Source organism: Manis pentadactyla, chromosome X, assembly GCF_030020395.1.
Source record: "Manis pentadactyla isolate mManPen7 chromosome X, mManPen7.hap1, whole genome shotgun sequence".
NCBI lineage: Eukaryota > Metazoa > Chordata > Mammalia > Pholidota > Manidae > Manis > Manis pentadactyla.
The window spans coordinates 22,916,137-22,938,789 of NC_080038.1; the positions used below are offsets into that span (position 1 = coordinate 22,916,137).

The window sequence follows — 22,653 nt, forward strand, 5'->3', positions numbered from 1 at the left end:
TCCATTTGAATTTTGACAAAAGTAAATGTCAATTTTGAAAAATCTGCGTTTTTTGGATAACATTGACAAAGTGGTCAATATTTTCATTTTGGAGCACATGACTTTTCTCCAATTACAGTGTAATAAAATTTTTAGTTTTATAAGCATAACCTATAAATAATGGAAATGTTACATTTCCCTTTTTCTAATATTTCTATTTATAGTCTATTATTTTTACTTTCTGGTTCAGTCACTGCTGAGGACTTACAGATAAAAGCTAAGTAATAGAGGTAACATTACCCTTGCAAGTGGTATTCTAGTTTTATACATTTAATTAAATTCCTTATATTAGTTCTAATAATTTGTTTTGTCTTTTTTTTAAGGTTTTCTATGTTTTTAAAATCTTAACCATGATTTTCTTTTCTTTGGAACATACTCTGTTCCTTGAAAGTTTGGAAGTACTCATCTGTGTTATTTTCTGTAGTCAAAAATTCTTGGAGTTTACACTTTAATGGTATTTAGAATTTTTAAATGATTTCTATTTGTTTCATGTTTTTTTTCTTTTTTTTGGTATCATTAATCTACAGTTACATGAGCAACATTATGATTACTAGACTCACCCCATCATCAAGTGCCCACCACATACCCCATTACAGCATGTTTTTCTTCTGTTTAGTAAATATTGATAATTTACATTCCCAGAAAACCATTCATTCAGTAAAAGTTTTCAATTTAGTAAAATTCAAAGTATTCTAAATTTTTATGTCATTATATACTTTATATCCTCTTTTTTCACTTTTGATTTTGTATATATTATTGATCTTATTTTCTTAGCAGATTGCATAGAATTTTTGGTCAACTCTTTCTAATACAAAACTGGTTTTGACAGTTCCTTAAACACCATTGGCTTCCCACCTGCTGAAGCATGTGATCCAGATTTGAGGAGAATTTAGAACACCCTTTCCTTCCAGGATTCTTCTACAAATTTTCAGCTTCACCTAGTGCCACTCAGTAGGTGTACCAGTTACCCCTTAATAATTATAGCCACCATTCCAGTTTGTTGATTTGCAGGACATCCATAGCATTTTATGCCAGGTTGTTCTATAGCAAACTACTTGGTGGTGTGTATTCTCAGGACAATAATTAATGAAGAGCACATGCACTTTGGACAAAGTTATTTGACTATTGAGTATTATATTCTTCATCAACTTGTAAGGGAATCTGTCAAGAACCATATTACTGAAGATTTCATTGAAACCATGGCCTTTTAGTCATACTGTGAGTTAACTTTTGGAAATCAATATAGAAGCTTGGCTAAAGATCTGGAACCTTAATATTCCCTTGCCTGTCAAGCTTTATTGCAATGAATGAGCTGGTTAGAATTGTGTTAAAACAGCCAACCAACCAAAAAACCAGAACCTGTGCCTGGGCCAATATGTTAAAACTTACTCTAGTGACTGAAAACTTATTTTTGATGATCCCTAACCTGTATTGAAGAGATTGTCAGGTATATGGTTTTATTTTTGCTAGTGTTTTTTCAAATGCACCATGTACTCTTTTTGCCTTCCTCTACCTGTCATCTCCTGTCTGTCACTTTTTGAACTCTTTCTATCCTGGTCCAAAGTCAGCCCATATGCCATCCTTACCTGAGAAGGTTTTTCATGACCTCTCCAGGCAACACTGAGTGTCTTCCATAGATTAGAGATTTCTTCTAACACCTGTCCCTTTGCTCTAATCATGGATTTTCAGGTCTCTCTTTCATGTGATCATTGGCCACAGTGACCATTTCCTAATGATTTTGTATCCCCAGTATTTAAGACAGTATCTGAAACATAGTAGGCACTCAAAAAAATTGAAAAGCAAGTGTACAGACATCTTCATAATTTGTTAGTAGTTGATTTTCTTCAAGATAATTGTCATGGGGTCATGATGCAAGAAACAAATTTTTCCTTGGGGCTTATTTTAAATACGGAGGATTTTTTTTTTTTGTAACTTCATTACAGAGCTGGTAAGCACCTCTGTTTATCCTCTCCATAGGGAATCTATTCCACAACTTTATCATGCATTATTTTATGTAAATTATGCTTGGTAAAATACTCTGTACCATGCACAAATGGCTACTTAAATTTGTGATTAGAGCAAAGAATAATTGGTGTGATCTTGAGTTTAGTAATGTAAAAACTTCAAGGATTAAATCAAATATAATGGATCATTTTTTGAGCATTACTACATACCAGCCAGGAATAGAGAGAAAGGAGACGTAGGAAAAGAGCTAGCATTTTCAAATGTCTACAGTGAAATGTCATTGTTAAAAACTGTGGTAGGCACCATAAAGAGAATTATTTTGTTTAAAGGTTGTAAAACTTTGAAGTAGGTATTTGTTACCTCCATATGTTGGGAACAAACAGGTCAGAAAAGAAATAAAGTGAAATGAAATAAATAAACATGTACTTATTTATGTCCATGCTTTGTAGATGAGAAAACTAGGACTTACAGAGATGAAGTAGGTTGCCTAACCCACCATACAGTTCTCCTTCTAAAGCCAGTTCTCTCTGCTTTATGGAATAAAACACAGGAGTGCAGCTTCCCTCCATTTCATTTCCAGACTGAACTTTGTATTCATGCATGTGGACTTGCTTTCCTACTGCCTATGAAAGGAGCTGTCTGCAGTTTCCCAAACTAATGTCCCTTCCTTTCTAGATTCACCTCCTTCCTCTGCCTCTGTCTCTCTTTGCTTCAGTTTACATGGAAGTCCTGCTCTTACCTATTCTCAACTATAGTTATCCTTCAACTTCTTATCTTTCAACTATGGATTCCACATCCTACTTTTCAGAAACAAGCAAATGAAGCTTATTTTCCTCCTTAAATTTTCTGATTATGCCCCATTTGTCGAATTAAAGGGCTGTCTTATATCAGCAGTAACATCTTAACCCTAAAGCCAGTTCTCTCTCTTTGTCCTTACAGTACATAAGCTATGCTGATTGTGTCTTTAAATATCCTTGCTTCCTTCATTGATGCAACTCCTTCCTGATTCACATTCTCTTAACTTCCTTATTCTCTTTCACACTTTTTTTCCCTTTCATTCCCTTGGCCTGTCTTATAAATATTTGTAGCTCCAGACCTGAAAGTGTAAGCCTTCTTCTCTTTGTTTTCTATACTTTCTTTCTGCTTATTTCTTTAACTTCAGCTGCAATTACAATGTTGTTATCTTACATGTCTCTACTGGGCTTCTGGCTAATATTTTTAATTAAGTATAAGACAGTTCCAACAGGAGATTCTACAGGTAGTTTAAAATCTACATGCCCCAAATATAATTTTGTATATTTCTCCACCTTCATTGCCCAAAATGTCTTCTCTATTTCTAAATATTAGTAAATGGTGTCATAACAGACCTAGTTGTTCAAACTATGTGCCTCAGATACACTTTTAAAGCTTGCTTTTAGTGTCACTTAATGTCACTAGACTCGCTTTATTCCCATATTTTTTCTGTTCTCCCAGTGTTCACCACTACTGCATTAGGGCTCACCCTCTTCCTTGTCTTCCTGTACCACTGCCAGCTAACTCATTTCTTCTGCCTTCAAACTATGCTTTCCAAAACAGTTCAGATTATTCACTTATAAGCATCAGTTGGGTCTTTGTCATTTTTGCTGCAAAGAATCTTAGGATTGTGTGAAAGGGGAGCAGGTCAGAATCTTGGGCAAGTCATCACATGTATTCTGAGGAAACATTTAATATACACGTTTTCATGGTTTAACAAGTAAAGAAAGTGGAGCTGCTTGAAATTCTTGGATGATGAAGTTAGACAGAATAGGAGTGAAAAGCATTGTGGGAAAAGTCCCAACTTTTTACCTAGCATATCATGCTGTGATCAGTCCTACTGACTGACATCTTCAACTTCTTTTACTCCAGCCTGCAGCCTGCAGTCTATTTGCACTTCACTCCTGGAACTTGGCATTTTACACTGTTCTCTAATAGTCTCTTATTGCTGCTCTAACAAATTGCGACAAACTTAGTGGCTCAAAACAATCCAATTTTTTTAATCTTACGGTTCTGGTGGTCAGAAGCTTAAGACTCACTGGCTCACTTGTCTAAAATCAAGGTGTTGACATGCCTGCATTTCTTTGAGAGGATCTAGAGGAGAATCTATTTCCTTGGCTTTTCCATCTTCTAGAGGCCATAGACATTCCTTGGCACATGTCCCGTTCCTCCATCTTCAAAGTGCATCACTCCAATCTCTGACCTTTGCTTTCATCCTTAATATTTTTTCTCTCTGAATATGATTCTTTCACTGCCCTTTTATAAGGATACTTGTGAGTACATTAGGCTCACCAAATAATAATCTCTCATCTCAAAATCCTTAAGTTAAACACATCTGTGAAGTCCCTTTGCCATGTAAAGTAACATATTTACCAGTTCCAGGAATTCGCATGTGAGCACATTTGCGGGTGGGCATTATTCTGCCTATCAGACTGACAATGTCACTTATCCTTTGTCCTAGAGCCAGAATTCCCTTTCCTTTAGAAAGTCTCTCCTTCCTGACCTAGCGGAAATGCTTCTTCCTCTAAAAGCCCTTTCCTGTGACTTCACCAGACCCAACCTGGAGCAGAATTAATAGATCCTCCCTTTACTCCTTCCGCACATTATACTCACCATATGGCACTAGGGCCAGTCTAATTAAGTAGGTAAGCATTTGTCTCCTTTATTGGTCTGTGAGCCTTCTTTATTAGAGTGCATTGCATTGTCTGTGTCCCCACTGCACCATAGCATAGCACCTTATAACTAGTATGTGCTTAATAAGTGTTTATCAGATGATGAGTTTGAATGCCAAAATTCAACTGCATGTAATAGCAGCCACAATCTTTCATTCATTCATTTTTTCAGCTAATATTTACTGAGCATTGGATATAAAATGATGATTAAAACACATATTCAACCTGGAGGAACTTGGTCTGGTAAGTGAGATAGACATATAATGAAAGAGATAAGCTAATAGCTTGGAGTAAGATGTAAGGAAAGCTGGTCTATACAGAAAGTTGTACAGGTGAGAGGATGTGAGTTGGGTCTATTACAGTACTGTTAATAATAATAATAATGGCAACAACAATCAGCTGCAGTAAAAACAGTGACAACAACAGCTTTCATTTATTGAGTTTGTTCTGTGTGCCGGTGCTATTCTAGGCCCTATGCTGTATATACTGTAATAATACCTATTGGTCAAATGAAGAATTTGACCAATTGATAGATAGCAAAACTGAGATAAGAACCTAGACAGACCTATTGCTCATAACCCCTGTGATATGCTCATTCTGCATAAGATTTAGTAGTGGTCTGTGTGAAGCCAAGTGCCAAGTGGTGAATGCATTCTTAACAGCAAACAGCCAATAATTTCAGGTCCATCCACCTTCTTGAAATCAGATCATTGATAGTAGGAGCTACTGTGTAACAATAAGAAAATACATATAAGAACCTTGGTAAATATTTATATATAGCTTGGATTGTGATTTCTAGGTAAGAATTTTAATTATACAACCAATACAGCAAAATTCAAATGTCTATGACTAGACATGTTTAATCTTTCAATGTAAGATACAATAAGTGACTTCAAAGAGGTCTGTAATTGACCAAGGCATTAAATCTGTGAAATGTTATGTAATTATTTCCCTCCCCCCAGTACATGTTTCAAGAAATTCAATTAAAGATCTTGATGTTACCAAATTGATGCTTTCCAAACCAATTTAATTTAATAAACAGAATTGCAGACTAGCTGGTATGCCTTAAATGCAATGAGTAAGGAAATAGTATTTTGAACAAGAGTAAAGTAGTAAGATAGTTAAGCTGGAAGGTCTTGCAGTGTACAATTAGATCCTGGAGTTTCTTGGGCATCACTGACTGATTAAACTCACACTGAGAGAGGAACTGATTCTCACTGCTAACTTGAAGGCTGAAGATACCAACTTGAAGATTTCCTGCAGCTCCCGTTAGTGTGGTGGCTGGAAAATGGGATTTGCATTTTAGGAATGCATGACTCAGGCTGGCGCTTTAATGTGGCAGTTCATCAGATGGTCTGATGAGTTGACTTTTCGGACTGGGTTTCATTTATGGCTTTATGTGAACTCAAGGTCTTTGGTTAGAAAGCTGAAACAGCTTTCATCATTTAAAGGTAACGCTGGAGTTAAAATAGCTTATTAGCAATGCTTATTTAAAAAATTAACTGACTTTCTGACTGAAATGATGATGGTAACACTTTACTGCAAGTGAATGGATTTTCATTTTGTTTTGTGAATTCAAATGTGTTTTAACAGACTTTTATTAACGTGAATGAATTAATCATTTAAAAAGGTTCACAGGTATCTGGGCTCTTAGGAGAGCAAAAAATGTGATTGTTAAATCACCATTTCAACTTCCTCATCTTTAATAAAGTCATAGTGATTGAAAGCTGAATATCATGTCCTCAACTGTCTTGCAAAGAAACTTGTGCTGTCATGGATTGACAATGTATTTGAACTGTGTTCTGACTTGATACTTTTTGAAATTTAGTCTTTCAGCTCTACTCTTTCACTCTTAGATGAAAATAAAAGATGGGTGATTTTCTGAGGAAGACGGTGCTCATTTCGGTTAATTTCAAATGAAATATTTCCCCCTTTTGAAATCCAAACATGAGGCTAATGGTCCCTTCTAGTATCCCTCGGAGAACCTTGTAATAGGAAGAAATGATGCATCTCTCTGGAGGTTCCATAGATAGTGTACTTTCTTTCAATACAGACAAAAGTCTTAAAATTCTCTTGAAGTGTCTTTTAGAGTTTTTTAAAAAGAGAATTATAAAATGATAATTAAATCTTTGGAGGCATAGAATATATGATTTCGAGTGGAAAGAGTGGTACTGAATAAAACTGTTTTTGGTTGCAGCATGGAACAGTCAACAATGTTAATGTCTGGTAATTTACAAAAAAAATTAATTGTTAGTGAAATAATCCTTTTGAAGGCATTGTTCCCACTTACTTAAATACAACTAGTCCTCTAGATAGAAATTCTAAACCTCAACTGACTATAAGATTTTTAAAACATTTTGGGGGACCTATAGAGCCATATTTTGGAATTAGTCATTTTGGTTTAATTTAGGAACCATAACAAATGGGAAAATATACAGATCCTGTTCTCATACTGTTTTTTTGTGTGTAATTCTTTGCCTCAGTCATGCATGATCAAAAGTCTAAGAGAAATCTTATAATATTGCTGCATATTTTTTTTAAATGTATGTTTTCCTTTTTTATCCTTGCTTTAGAGAACAGCCTTTAAGAGCTGGAAGATGAAAGCTCCGATTCCACACTTGATTCTTTTATGTGCTACTTTCACGCAGGGTTTGAAGGTTGTGACCAAAAGAGGCTCTGGTAAGCAGTGGTTTCTCCTTTTCTCTCATTTTTATGGCTTGACGTGATAGTGCTACATTCACACATGGGCCATTTGTGGAGAGCTTGAGGACTAATTGGGGATACATATTGTGAAAGTATTGTAGGGATATCTTTAAGTAAAGAGAGCATACTCATAGGAAACTAGAAAGGAGGGACTAGGTTGAAAAAAAATGTGGCATATTTTGTTAATTACAATGATGGGAATGGATTCAATACCAAAAGTTTACAGTTTGATTTCATTTTATAGTATGATTTCAACATACTTGTATAGAGTGTCATTTTAATTTTTGCATGGCAATACTGTAAATTTTTTTCAAGTTAACTTTCACTGTTACCATTTTAATGTCAGTTATGCTCAGGACAGATCCTTTTTAGTGTTGTACTTTGGCTGATTTGCTGATTTATTTTGCAAGTATTTAAAGAAAGCACCATAGTTATTAAAGAAAATGAGATGGGGAAACATCCTAATAGGTTAGTAAGAAATAAAGAGGTAAAGCAGAATGATAATATGAAAGGAATTGCTAAGTAGAATAATGTTGAAACTTGCAAAAATCTTTACATGTTATCAGACATCTCAGTTTTCAGTTGACTGTTGATACTTGGAGTTAGTGAAATGTATGAGGCAACTGAATAAATGATACGGATGTGAAGCGGTACCTGGTCTAGTAAGTCACTGGTAATAAAAAGCCTTGCCACACTCATGTTTCATGTGGGGTCACAGAATTTTTGAAGCTATAGCTTTTGGGTATAATGGAGGAAGAAATGTATTGTGTTGAGTTGCCAGAAATGTTGTTAGTTTTAGAGAGACTGGGAAAAAAGAAGTGATGTGCAAGAGGCTGCAGAGTGTTGTGATATCAAGAACTTCATGAACAAAAGTATCTTTGGAATTCACAAAGGAGAAGGAATGAAAGGGCTGAGATGGGGCTGAAGCTACCACTCTAAGTCCCTTAGGTTAAGTCTTCAAACTGACATTGATTGTAGAATGGAAAAGGCCACGTGCAGGGCAAGTAGAGAGTAAGTCTGCTCTCGTGAGCCCCCCCTTGGGAGAAGGTCTGGGAGGAATTGAGGAGAACTTTGTGCATTGACAAGGCGTTGGTGCAGGGTTGAGAGTGAAAGGAATTTTACTGAACCCATTGGCTCTACAACTTCTTGGTCATTGTATAGCTGTTGTATTTGTCATTGATTTGATTATAAGTAATGTTAAAAAATACTGTTCATATGTTTCCACATTATTTCATCTGTTCCTCTTGGTGAATCTTCTTGAATGGGAGAAAACCCTAGGGCAGGATTATGGTGTAGTGGCTTTTGTAATCTGAATGAATTACCGGCAAATAGCAGATATCTTGATTTCTTTGTCTGACACTTGCAAGGAAAATTGAGCATACCCATGGGAATTAGGATAGGTAGAAGAGGGAATAAATCATGACAAAAGTTGATAATTTCTACAGCAGTGATATTTTCCTGAATAAAAATTTACATTAAAAGTACTTAATATGGATTTTTGGCCATGTAGAAGAGAAATAATTAATCATCTGCATAAGTATTATAACAAAAAGAAACTATCCAAAATAGAAGTACTGATTGAACCTTAAAAACTTTTCTGGTTATTATATTATATTCTGGTTATTATAAAGTTTGGGATGCTTTTGTTAGTTCATTTTGCATATGTCAGATCTATGATTTATTTTTTGAAATGCGAATGTGACCTCTTTCCATCATCAAATAGTGGTGACAGGTCCATTCTATTTAAACTCTAATTTTGGGGGAAAACTTTTATTAAATTGGGACTTTCTCTGTATGTTTGAGAAGCATGGTTTAGAGCTCAAAATGTGGGACATTTGGAAAATTTGTACATCCTTATGCTGCAGAGATCTGAGAAAACTCAATGACCTGTCTCAAATTCAGTTTTTATTTTATTTTATTATATAATTCTTTTAGGATGATGGTAATAAAATGGTGCCCTAAGTTTGACAGAAGTTCTGAGAACTTGTTCTTTTTTATTTATGAATATAGCTGTCACATAGCTTGGAAACTGAAGAGTTTCTATGCCATAAGGTATAATCGACAAATTAGGCAGGTATTGAGATTTAGTAGCATGTTTGTTTACTCTTCTGTATAAGTGAATTAAGATATCTTACCCTAGTATTTATATTAAAACTCAGCTGGGTGGCAGTTTGTTTGATTTTTGAATATTAGGTGTGCAATTTAAGAATAAATAGTATTACTTTACCCATATACTTTCATAGCTAACACTCAGCTCAGCTGATGCCTGTTACCATGACACCTTTGTTGAGAGAAGCAGATATATCGGTTACTGAAGAGCATCATTACTGATTTCCATACATCAAGTAGAAGAGGAGTGTACTTGGCATCTTCTCCTTAGAAGATGAATGGTTCAATATTCACTCCCAGCCCAACCTATCAAATCAGAGGCATCAAGGCCAAGGAATAAATATCAATTTTGATGTTTGATCTCTCATACTAACCAAGAGAGATACTTATCCTTGTTCTTTCTTCTTATCATTTAATTCTCTTTTTATTTTCAATTTTATAAATCTTTTTGAAAATTCTGTAAACATGATTCAAGATCCAGTGTTTTTCATGTGTCTTTTAGTGGAATGTTATTCTTAAATTCACTGTGACCACTAGAAAACCAGAAGCAGATGTTAATAACTGAGAACATATTAAATATGATTATAATGCACACAGTAATTTTTAATTTTTTGTGGCATTGTGTATAGTGTTTACTTTAAATAAACACATGGTCATTCCATAAAAATATAGAAGTAGGTATATGTTTCTCATTAACAGAACTAATTTGAAAGCAATAGAAGCTCTTCATACAGAAGCTGGAGATGTATTATTTTTACCACATTGGCTTATACCTTTATTACTATTAATTTAAAGATCAAAGTAAATATATTAAGGCAGTTATATCATCATAACATCTTTGATTGAATTATTTAAAAAATCAACTTTAATTTTTTTTTACGTATCCCTGTGGGTAGATATATGGTTGTAACTACTAGTGATTGAATCTGGTCTCTCAGGTAATGTTCTAAATTTTTGCATACATGTAGAATCAAGGCTTTTAATATCTATGGAATCAGATATTCAGCATTTGTTATACAGTAGATTTTCTCTTGGAACAATTTTATATGTTGTTTTAGTTTTTATAAGCAGCACTTGAAGAAAGAGTGAAAGACTAAGAGTATTACCCAGTCTCCTCAAGTATGTGAAGTGTAGCAATTCAGTAAGTAAACATTTGAGTTGCTGTCATTTGTAAAATTCTGTACAAAAACATGTAAAGTAAATGCTTGCTTTGAGAGGCTTTGTGTTTTAACCAGTTTAAAAAGGTTAACTGAATGTTCTGGTTGGTTGGTCTGTTCAGTTGTTGCTTTCCCCTCCCTCCCCCTTCTTTTCCCCTGTTCCCTATCTCTCCCCCCTTTCTTCTTTCCTTTTCTTCCTTCCCTCTCTTGCTTCATCCTTCCTTCTGGTCTTCCTTCATTTCCTCCTTTCCTCCTCTTCTCCTCACCGCCCTTCTCTTCTTCCTCTCTTCCTTCCTTACTTTGTTATTAGTGTATTTGTCTGTAAGTGAATCTATTTTGAATATTCCCATTGTGTCTTTGTAGAACTTGTAAACTATAAAAATGCTGTCATTACCTTGAAGGGTTAAAGTCCATGAAATGCTATGTCTTTACAAGTTAAATCCAAGAGTGTACTATGGTCTCTGTTAATATTGGCTATTCTTAAATATTCTTTATTTTGTGTAAATAAGAGAATTTGAGATAAGATTCAGGGGTAGGGAAATAATGTAAACTACTGAAGGACATACAAAGTATGAGTATAGCACTTTTGAGGAACTAAAGCAAGCTGTGATTTGGCACAAGAGTTTGGGGCACTGAAGAGAAATGAAGCTAGACGGACTTGGATATAGAAATTAAGGAAGAGAAGAGGATCCAGACCTTTTGTCTGTTTCTCTTTGTTCTCATATCCACATGCAAGATGGAGAATGCAAGAACCATGATTTATATATGCTTATAACTTCGACAGTGCCAAATATGGTATGTATTTCAGAGTCAGGGTTCAGTGAACTCTCTTAATGAAGCAATGATTACACAAATGAATGAATAAGTAGCTTTAATGTTTAGACTGGGTTATATGTGGGGATGCTATAAGACTAATGCAGTACTAGAAAAATAAAGGTAAAATAGACGCATTTAGGAAAAACTAGTTTTTCTCAAATAGAAATTTGCATAATGCATAATATGAGATTACTGAAGCAAAAGATATAAACTCAGAATAAACATTATCCAACACATGCTAAGGGTTTATATTGAAGACTGAACCTTTGCAAATCATGAGTGCTGTGATGAGCAGTTCAAAATCTGTTACAAGGAAAGCAATTCTTTAAATACTACTATATTGAAATTTTAACAACATTTCTTTTACTTCAAAGAAGTACTGTCACTATGCAGGCATTTTGGGTTTAATGGGATTGTTCAATACAGACTACCATGAAAAGGGTATAAGTTCATGATTACTGATACATGGTAAATAAGCAAGTGACTTCAGTATAGACGAAAAGTATTCACAAGTATTAGAGTGTATGGAGAAGACTAAGTCACTATATTACGTAAATCAAATAGTATCTCTTATTCTAGAAGGTATTCAAGATAAATAAAAGGTACCAAAAGTAGCCAGCTATTAGAGAGTAAAAGGATTACCACAGGGAGTTGATTTTCTCTTTGTTTTAGAACCTGGCAATAGACACCTGTTTGTATAAAATGATTTAGATGCACTTATTCCTGAAAGCAAGAGGAGGCAAGTTTCTCAAGATGTTTTCCCAGACTCATAACTCTAAGCCATAAAAGATACGGGCAGTGAAATATACCAAAGATACAGTTTAGGTTCTGATCTTTGTGTGTGTTATTCTGTATCAACCTTTAATTTAAGTAATGAGATTGTGCCACTGTGTAAAGAAAGCGATACTTAACTGAGTAGGCGTGAGAAAGTCTAGTGGGATGTTTCCATCTCATGCCATTGTGATTTATGTGTATCAGCCCTCTTGGGCATTCTTGAAAGTCAGTCAGCTTAGTTCTACATGATTAAGAGACAGCTAATTCTCCCAGCATCTGCCTTTTATTATGTTACAATGTGTTTATTCCCAGTTTGTCAAATATGTCTAAAAATATGAAGCATTTCTCCTATTTTTCTTTTGGGATAGCTTGTAAGATCAAACTTCTGAGGCTTTTTCTTTACTTTTTGAAGTTAAAAGAATGCACTTTAAATTTTCTTGTGGAATAAAAATGCTCTTCTATGTATCTCTTTCTTTTAAAATAAATTTCAAAATTAGATCTCAGATCTCATAATTTTAATACTCATTGAAATGATGTAATTAGAATATGTCTAATAAACAAATGGAACTCATACTTGACAAAAATAAAATTATCTGGTAACTTCATTTAATAATCATCTGATACACCTAAGAATTTCACAATAAACTTGCTTGTTCAGTTTTATATAGAGTTGCCACAGATTAGCATCAATTGTGGTGACTGATGCCTGGTTCATGGAGATGATAAAAGTCAATGCAGACAAATCTTGCAAATTGAATGGGATTTCCATGGGGAGGGGAATATTCCAAGTTAATAAATATAGCAGTGTGACACTGTATCATGGGAGTAAGAAAAGATATATTCTATATATTTAAAGGGAGAAATGAGAGGTACGGGGCAGCAATGAGGAGCTAGTCAGTGCTGGGCATTTTAAGGCATGTCAAAAAATCAGTGTTAATTCTAGAGACAGCACAGAGGTGACCACTGCTGGACCAGAGGATGAAACCCTATTCCAGGCTTGAACGTGATCAATGAGGTGGTTTGGAAATTGGGGACACTGTTGTGTTTGTACCCTATTGCTGCTTTCACAGATTACTAAAAAATTAGTGGCTTAAAGTAACACGAATTTATCATTTTACAGTGTTGGAAGTCAGATGTCTGAAGTAAGCTGGTAGGGTTGTGTTCTCTGTGCAGGCTTTTAGGGAAAATCTGTTCCAGCACCTTTTCCAGCTTCTAGTGGCTACCTGTGTTCCATGGCTCATGGTCCCCTATCACTCTAATCACATCTCCTCTGGGTCTGATCTCCTGCCTCCCTCTTTCCTTTGTAAGGGCCATTGTAATTACATTGGACGCGCTTAGGTAATCCAGGAAATTCTCCCCATCTCAAGATCCTTAATCAAATCTACAAGTCCCTTTTGCCACATAATGTAACATAGTCACATGTTTCAGGGCCTAGGATGTAGGAATCTTTGGGGAGATGAGTGTATTATTGTGTTTACCACAACTGATAACTAGCTAAGTCAGGCATACAAACTTATTATTGAATTTGAACTAGAGACTAGAGAAAGGAAGATCAGCCAAGAGCTAGATGGGAACCGGGGAGATAAGAACAGGGAAGTTGAAAATTTTTGCTGAAGGGATCCTGTGATCTATGGTCCATGGTAAAAGAGAGTGAAGGAGTTGGAGAGAAAAGGAGGAAAAGAGGAAAGAAAACAGGGCAGAGAGAAGGTAAGTAAAGAAGGCAGGGGAGGAGAAAGAGAAGAAACAGACACCAGTGATGTTTTGGGTCTTGATAACTTTTAAGATTCATCTGCACCCTACAAATATACTTCCACAAATCTCTCTTTTTCCTGGTGGTGTCTTAAAGGAACCTGTTCCTTTCAACCAAACATGTCTGACACAAAAATGATAACCTAACTCAAAATAACAGCAGTGAGAACAAAGAAGACAGAAAAGAGAGCAACTTTAGACTCAATTGAATTTGATGATTAGATGTAGGACATTGGAAGAAGAGGTGGAGAAAATATATCTAGTAAGAGGATTGTAATGCCATCTATCGTATTAAAGGTCCACAAAGTACAGAAACTTGAAAGGACCACTTATTTAAGAAAGCAGGAGGAATATCTTTGTGAGTAAGATGAAGCCCCCAAAGTAGATTGGACATAGAGTATGAAGGGTTTCATGTGTTTGCAAGGGATTTTGGATTTTTATCTTGCAGAGCAAAAAGTTTTGGCTGGAATATTTAATTACTTTGCAAATCCCTTTAAGGAAATTCAGCCTGTGAGGTTGCACCTCTGACTTGGCAGATCTATTCGTTGTGGTGTCTTCTGTACTCCATCAAGATGGAACTCCTTCATATAGATGTGTAGTGCTGTACCCATGTTTGTACCAGCTCATCCCTAAAGCTGCCTTTACAGAGATGGAAAGACACAATCAGTCCAGCTATACGGGTCATACGTGAGAGCAGTGTGGTCAGGTCTGTTTCTGGACAGATAATACTCCCTCTAGGAAAGACTAATAGGATTAGGATTGACCAATCAGAGACTCAACAAAAATTATATTCAGCTGTATTAAGGGCCTGCAAAGCAGTCCAAGGGACTGAAATTATGTTTCAGGAGAAGAATAAATGGGATCAAGTGAATATTTGGAGAAGTACTGTGAAATATTTTGAGGAGAAATTTTATTGATGGTGTTACCAATTACAGAGAAAGAAGGAGAGGCGCTTTTTTTTTTTTTTTTTTTTTAGGGAAAGGAGATGGAATGAGTTCATTTTGGAATACATGAGCTGTGGCAGTCAGTGGAAATACTGAGCTGATGGATTTATTGATCTGGAGAAATACTTGTTTCCTATGGCTGCTGTAACAAAGTGGGTGACTTAAGACAATATGAATCTATTCTCTCACAGTTTTGGAGGCCAAATGTCCAAAATTAAAGTGTTGGCAAGGCCACATTCCCTCTGAAAGCTCTACTGGAAAGATCCTTCCTTGCCTCTTCCAGCTTCTGGTGGCTTCTGGTGTTCCTTCGTTTGTATCTGCATCATTCCAGTCTCTGCCTCTATTCTCACATGACCTCTTCATGTGTCTGATCTCCCTCTGCCTTTTTCTTATAAGGACACTTGTCATTGCATTTAGGGTCCATTTGAAAAGTCCAGAATGATCTCTTTAGATCTGAAAGAAGGTGTCAGATTAAATAAATAAGTAAATAAATATTGTATAAAATCAGGGCCATTTATTTTTTAAAGTTTGCTTAACTCTTGGAAATGATTACTTTTATTACTATTTTCTTCCAGTAAAACAAATATAAAACTCTTGGTCATCCATGATAATAACTGTACTACAGAAAGGATATAATTTCCTCCAATCAAAAATTCTTTTACCTAGATTTGAAATATTTTTGTATATACTAATCGGAAGGCAGTGTAGTACTGATACAATTTTTGTTCCCTTACCTCAAATGGATGATGGGAAAGGTTGCTTACAAATGTATTAAAATTTTTCGTGGTTTTATTCCTCAGGTTGACTAATGTTAAGTTGGTAGGACATTTCTACAGACAACTAATATTGGCGTGCAAACTTTTGTCTACAGTGAGGATGACTAAAACACATGCTTAGAGTTATTTTTCCAGAGTGGTTTAGGTTGTTCTAATGAGTATTATGAAACCTGTAGAATTGGAAATTAGGAAACGTTTCAGTCCAGGATGTTGGTTGGCACAAGCCCCTGAACCTTTCAGGACCTCAGTTTCCTTTTTCATACAGTAAAAGTTTTGAACTACATTATCAGTAGAAATAGAAGTTTATCCCTTTGTTCATTTCACAGGTATTTATTGAACATATTCAGTGCATACTCAAGACATACAGTGACACCTTTTTGTGTAGCAGAATTTACATATCTGCAAAATTTTAAAACAAATTTAGATGGCCAGAGTTTGTAGCCAAAGTTCCTGAGTCTCCTCATTGGCTACATTTGCTTTACACTGCACAGTTTGTCCTAACACCACAGAGCAGATGTTAGATGTTATTAGTTTAAAACAAAGGTTCAATTAAAAAAAAGATTTTCAGTACTGTTTAAAAAGTGCATCCTATATAGTTACAAAGTTAAAGTAAAAAGGTACTTTTCCTTGAAAGTGGTGAAGTGTCTAAGTGAAATTAGGTTTGACAGTTGAAAATACTAAACCGTGTTTTAGTCTGATTTTGCTTATTTATGGCAAATTTCCTTTTGTAGAGTTTAGCCTCTTAAGACACCGAGAGTGCCACTTTGCACGGAGAATATTGCCTTAAGGCAATGACAATGGATAACTTTGCCACGTTTTAAAATCTCTGAGAGTTATATATAAACACTGCTTTAAAAAGTTTCTGTAAACCTCTTGTGGGTATCCTAAATACTATTCATTATTATTTATATTTTGCTAACTCTACTAAAATATTTATGTTCTTATTTTTTATATATTTTTATATATTATATATTTTATATATTTAAATATATTTATATATTTTATATATTATATATTATTAATTTATAATTTATAATTAATGTTGCTATCTTAATATCAATAAAGTTCTATCATCGACATTTAATTTCTTTCTAAAAGCATGTTCTAGTTACTTCGTTTTCCACATATGACATAAATATGTTGTGAATGATAAAGGGAAATTAGTTGTATCAATGATATCAGAAAAAGTTTCCATACTCTGACGAATTAGTATTTTCCTTCAATATATTTTCATATCAGAAAAAAAGGACAATTTCAACTTGAAGGAAATTCTTCCAGGTTTTTCTGTTTTATAAAGTAATTGGACTCTCTAGTGCCACCTGGTGGCTTTTCAGAGTTGGTGAAAATGTACTAATAAACTCAGAAGAGGGAAGATAAACATGAGAAAACCTGTAATGAATTATTATTTAGAAATTATTTTAATTCATCCTAATAGTTTATACACATTTATCTCCCCCAGTTTACTTACTTAGGTTGAAAAAAAGTATACAGGTTTCTGTTCTTTTTTTTTATTTTTTTTTTGTAATAGAAATTTTCATTGAGTTTTTAAGGAGACAGAAAAAATACTGTATTTTTAATGATACAGTCATCATGTCAACTTGTAGCTCTGTATTATCAGAGTTTGAATTATGTAGATAAGCACATTAATATTACAAAGTACTTGAAGAATTTCCTCTTTTAATCTGTTGCCACCTTTAAGGATTCAGATATCACAGGGAAAAATAGTAAAGAACTTTCAATTGTTCACTAATATAAATAAGAGCAGCTGATAGAGTATGAAAGTGAAGAACATGGGAGGGTGGATGTGTGCTCCACCAGTTAGATTTTCCTGCCTTTCTAGAGGATTGGGCCTGGAATAGGCGGTGGGGTGTCCCGAGGATAGGCCAGCTAATGTAAAGCACCGACAAAGTTCCCTTGAAAAAGCAGGTGACCTTATCTGCATATCTCAAAAGAATGACAGTCCAAGTTGAAAGGAAATTCTTGGTCAGCAATGTTTTTGTTTTTTAAAGAAGAAAACTTTCCAAAGGGCCTTTGCTGTTATAAATATCTTTCCAAATTAAAGGTATATATTACACATATACAAACGCACAGCCCCATACAAATACTAACATACTAACAATCTCCAAATTTTGAAGATAATCTTCAACTGGCTCCAATTATGAGTACTTATATGTACTGTATACAGTTATATTCATTAGTTTCCTTTAGAAGCTTTTTGCATTTCTGACTTTGTATCACATGGAAGCTCCTTCATCTTCCCAAGAGACAAAGTAATAGGTTCTGTGAACAGTGGGTAACATTTATTGGATTCCTACTGCACTGTGCTCAGTAACGGTGACTGACAGCACTCCTGTTTAAAAGAGGTTAAAATGTGTAGATATTTGTACTAATAAACTCAGAAGAGGGAAGATAAACATGAGAAAACCTGTAATGAATTATTATTTAGAAATTATTTTAATTCATCCTAATAGTTATTCCTTATTTAAGAGACAAAATTATACAAGTTTAATAAAAAGTGGAAATTTATTGTCCTATAGTTCTGGATTTCATAACTCTGTCATGTCAGCAGGACTGCATTTCTTCAGGAGGCTCAAAGGCAGTCTGTTTCCTTGCCTTCTCTAGTTTCCAGGAGCTATCTGCATTCCGTGGCGTTGTGGCTCCTTCCTGAACTAAAATCAAGTGGCATAGCATCTTTCAAGCTTTCCCTGACCTCTGCTTCCACCGTCACATCTCCTTCTCTCACTCTGACTCTCCTGCTTAGCTCTTATGAAGATCCTTATGACTACGTTTGGGGTCCACATGATTCATTTAGAATAATCTCCACATTTCAAGATCCTTAAGCACACCTGCAAAGTCCCTTTTGCCACGTAGGGTAGTATATTCACTGGTTCCAATTAGGACATGGAAACCTTTGGGGGGGGGGTGGCATTATTGTGTCTGTCACAGAAGTACACTGGAGTAGCTTTTACATGAAGGCATTTGATTTGGCTGAAAGACGTACATTTGGGCACAGTATGGACGAGAGGAGGACAGAGTGTGTCAGGAAAAAAGGTAGAAAAAATACCTGGAAGCCATATCACAAAGGGCTTTCTATGACATGGCAAGAAATGTATTAGCTTGTAGGAAATTGGAAGGCACTGAAGGAATTTAAGCAGGTGAGGAGCAGGAGTAGCCTGAGCAGATAGATTGGAAAAAGCTCCGAGGCCAGAAGTGGGGAAATGAGGCCGGGAGTCCAGCTGAGAAAGTCATGAGTTGAGGTAATAGAGAAAGGAAGAGGTGGGTTTTGTAGTGTAATGTACAGAATTAATCAAAACTAGTGGCTGGTTGTACAGTGAAGAGAGGGAAAGGTGCAAGGTGATTCCAGTTGCTTTCATTAAATTTAAAATTCTATTGAGCATTAATAGCTAATGTTGAATTTTTAGTCCATATTCTTCCTGGACTTTCTTGGGTTTTCAATATGATACATCTTTTGTAGATTCAGTTCAGACTGGCCCACTGTGCATCTGACATACAAATCTTGGCTTTGGAGCTAACCCTCTTTTGTAGTAGGTCTCTCACATGTAGCATCTTCCTGAAGTCATTATTTCCTCCTCAGAATTTTTTCAGGTTTCTTCTATGATGTGTACTTACAGTGGAGGATTCATTCTATCAATGAGTTTTCTTTTGCTAATTGCAGTGAGATCCTTCAAGTGAACACAGGGAGGGGTATTTTGAAAACTATTAGGCGTCTTTTAAAGTATAGTGTCACACATGATCTATGAATACCTACATGTATATACACACACATGTATACATATGCATAACACACACCGTTAACTATTCATTTACAAAACATGTTTATCAAGGCACCACTATGTGCCAGGTGTGGAGGATTCAAAAATGATTGGGATATGTGATTGCTGCATTTTTTAACATCTGTGTTTTATTTACCCAACTAAATAGTATAAGCTCGTTGAGTGTAAAAAAATCTTATACATGTTTATGTATATATCTTTTAGAATCACTGTGCTTAAAAGAGTCATTGCATAATTAGTGCTCAATACATATTTGTATTTGATTGCTGGATTTCTGCACATTGACGAGTCTCATCACAACAGTGTATTTTCCTGTGGAGATTCTGTGAATGTCAGTATTCTTCTCCAATACTGGAATGAATATCCTTGAGGAATGATCTCTGTGTAGTTTAACATCATAACCTTTTCAAGGCCTCCCCCAAGGCCTTGCATATAGCATTCTGCATCCAGTTGTTACATGAGCCAATGAATGAATTGAACTTACTTGGAATGAATAGTTTTATTGGAGTTTTCATTTCTCTAGAAAGGGAGGATTAGATTTTATTTCTATTAGGATGATGTGGCCATTCATGATTAGTGTATATGATTCCTTGCTGGAATTAGAATAGCTGAAGCCGGAAGCACTGAGGCTGCCCTGGGAAGTGCATCTTGAGGTAGCACTTCTTTAGCTCGAAAAAGAGCAGGTTTTCAGTTACTTCCTTGTAATGGAAATTGCACAGCTTTTCTCTCCCTCTTATTCTTGGAGACTTTGCCACATGTGTGCATATGTAGGTCCTTCCTTGAAGGAGGACTAGATGCAAGAAAGCAGTCCTGCATAGGAGGGGGCCTGCCAGGAGGGCCGCATGAGCCAAAGGAGCAGCTCAGTGCCTCCATGTCTCCCAAGACAGATCATAGCAAACCCTAGGAATGCTGGTGAATAGAAGCGGCCTACAACATTGTGAGGGTGTTTTATTTTAATTCAGAACATGAATTAGTTCAATTTGGCAACTTGCACATTCATTCTGCCACTCTGTAACTGACATGCCGCTCTGTAATGAACACTGGTGACTTACTGTTTGTTTCAAAGGCATGTTTTGCTTCTTTGGGAGACATGCTTGGTTTGTTTTGTTCAATTTTTAATGATACATGATTTTATTTTAAATTTCTTTGGAAACTGCTTTGTTTCCTAGGGTTTCCGGCTTTCTATGAATTGAGAGGAGGTTATTACCTTCTAAGTTTTCAATTAGGAAAACAAAGCAAGTTTGGAAGCTCCATTGGGATCTTGTAAACCCTCTAAAAGCATGTTTTGAATGAGACAATTTTTGTGCAACTAGCTCTAATTGTCTGAGATGAGACAATCTACAGAAGCTAATTGGAGAGAGTCTTATTCTGCAGCACGCATGGGGTTGAAACAACGATAATTTTGGTTCATCGGGTGGTTTTTCGTTTTACTTTTGGGTTTTTTTTTGTTGTTGTTTGGTCCACTCTTCCTTTCAGTATATAGTGTTTTTAAGTTAAATTTTTCTCAATTTTAACTTATGTATTTTCCAGTGATGAGGCTTAGGCTTTGGGTTTCCATATAGACCCTTCTCAAATTCTGCATAATGTTCCTAAAACCACATCTTTTCTTTTTTAAAGTAAAGAATTAGTAAACTATTGATAACCTTGCATCCCTTGTACTTTACCTGTATGATTTTGTTTTAACTGAATGTTTGTGTTGTGAATTACAGCTGGTAGGTACAGAATAGTGTATATATCATATTTTCTTTTATAAGATCACCACCTGAGCGATTACACTGTTGCATATTCTGAATTAGACAGGAAGATAAGCTTGACTAAATTGATGCCTTGCATAGAAACTTGCATATAATGAATTTCATTTGTGCAGTTATTTTAATTTTTGATTACATTCTTTGGGTTTAGTTTTATGTTGTTTATGCTTCCCCAAATCTGTTTCTTCATGATTTGAAAAATAAGACTTATCTGATACATGTAAATTTATTGTGCAGACTTCATATGATTCTAACTTCAACAAGTTAGGCATAGTGTAATTGAGAAAGAATATGTAAACCTTATAGATGCATGCCATCAGTTCTCTTGTCAACCTAAATTTGATTTGTAGTTTATAATAGTTAGCTTAATAAGTGGGAAAATAGAATCATATTAACACTTTTTGGATATGATTGGAAGGTTTTCCAGAAAGCTCTCATGTCAGATTATCGTCTCTCCAAATCTTCTGGTGATGCCTGGCAAATGTGGAAGAAAACTCCCCACCAGGTGGAAGGGAGAACAGTCCCAAGAAGGAGGCACCTGAGGGTGCATGGTTGGAACAATTTCTGAGTCAGATATTGAGTAACACAGGAAGCTAAAGATTTGTTTCTTTTCCTTTCTGTGTCTAGAGCCGCTTTGCCATTTTGCAATTTCATCATAAAATCAAATCACTTTTCCTAACAGTAAAATGAGGTAGTAATTATGAAGAAGAGGATGGAAGATGACAATGGATAACAGCATAAACCACACATCTTTCTATTGTGAAGAAACCTTGAGAAAAAGTTCAAGTCTACAAAAATTGATACTACAACCAGATAGTTTGAACTAAGGAAAACTAGATGTTCTTTGAGATTATTTTTAAATGAGAACACTTATTTCATTTTGGCATGTGAATATACCACACCATCTATAATTTAGTGTTCAGTGACAAATTCTTAAAACTTCTATTCAAATTCATGGTTGCATTTACGTTAGAGACCTATATCTCTAGGAATTGCAAACATAAAACAAGAAGTGAACTTCCATTAATACATGAAGAGTTAATGAGAATCTCTGTTCTTGTGTATATGAATGTTAATGAATATTCTGTTTTACATAGATAAATGTTATTTCTATGATTATATCATTATATTTTTATATAATGTATTTGAATTGGGATGGAGATACATAAGCTATGTGCTTTGAAATTTTATTTTTGTAGAAGTATAGTTAATATACAACCTTATATTGGTTTCCAGTATACAATACTGTGGTTCAACAGTTACCAATAATATTAAATACTCCCCCCTCTAGTGCAGTTACTCTTTGTCAAAATAGGAAGAATCATTGACTATACTCTCCATGCTGTACTACCATTCCTGTGACCAACTTATATTATGATTGAGAATTTTTGT

The 22,653-nt window shown here is 35.1% G+C and overlaps 1 protein-coding gene across 1 annotated transcript in view; it reads left to right on the plus strand.

The window, feature by feature from the left end:
* IL1RAPL1 (interleukin 1 receptor accessory protein like 1) overlaps positions 1–22,653 on the plus strand; it is a 1,269,227-nt gene that overhangs the window by 182,102 nt on the left and 1,064,472 nt on the right. The window contains exon 2 of the mRNA XM_057495499.1: positions 7,262–7,367. Coding sequence (XP_057351482.1) covers positions 7,286–7,367 — 82 coding nt within the window. The 5' untranslated portion in view covers positions 7,262–7,285. The remainder of the gene's footprint in view (positions 1–7,261; positions 7,368–22,653) is intronic.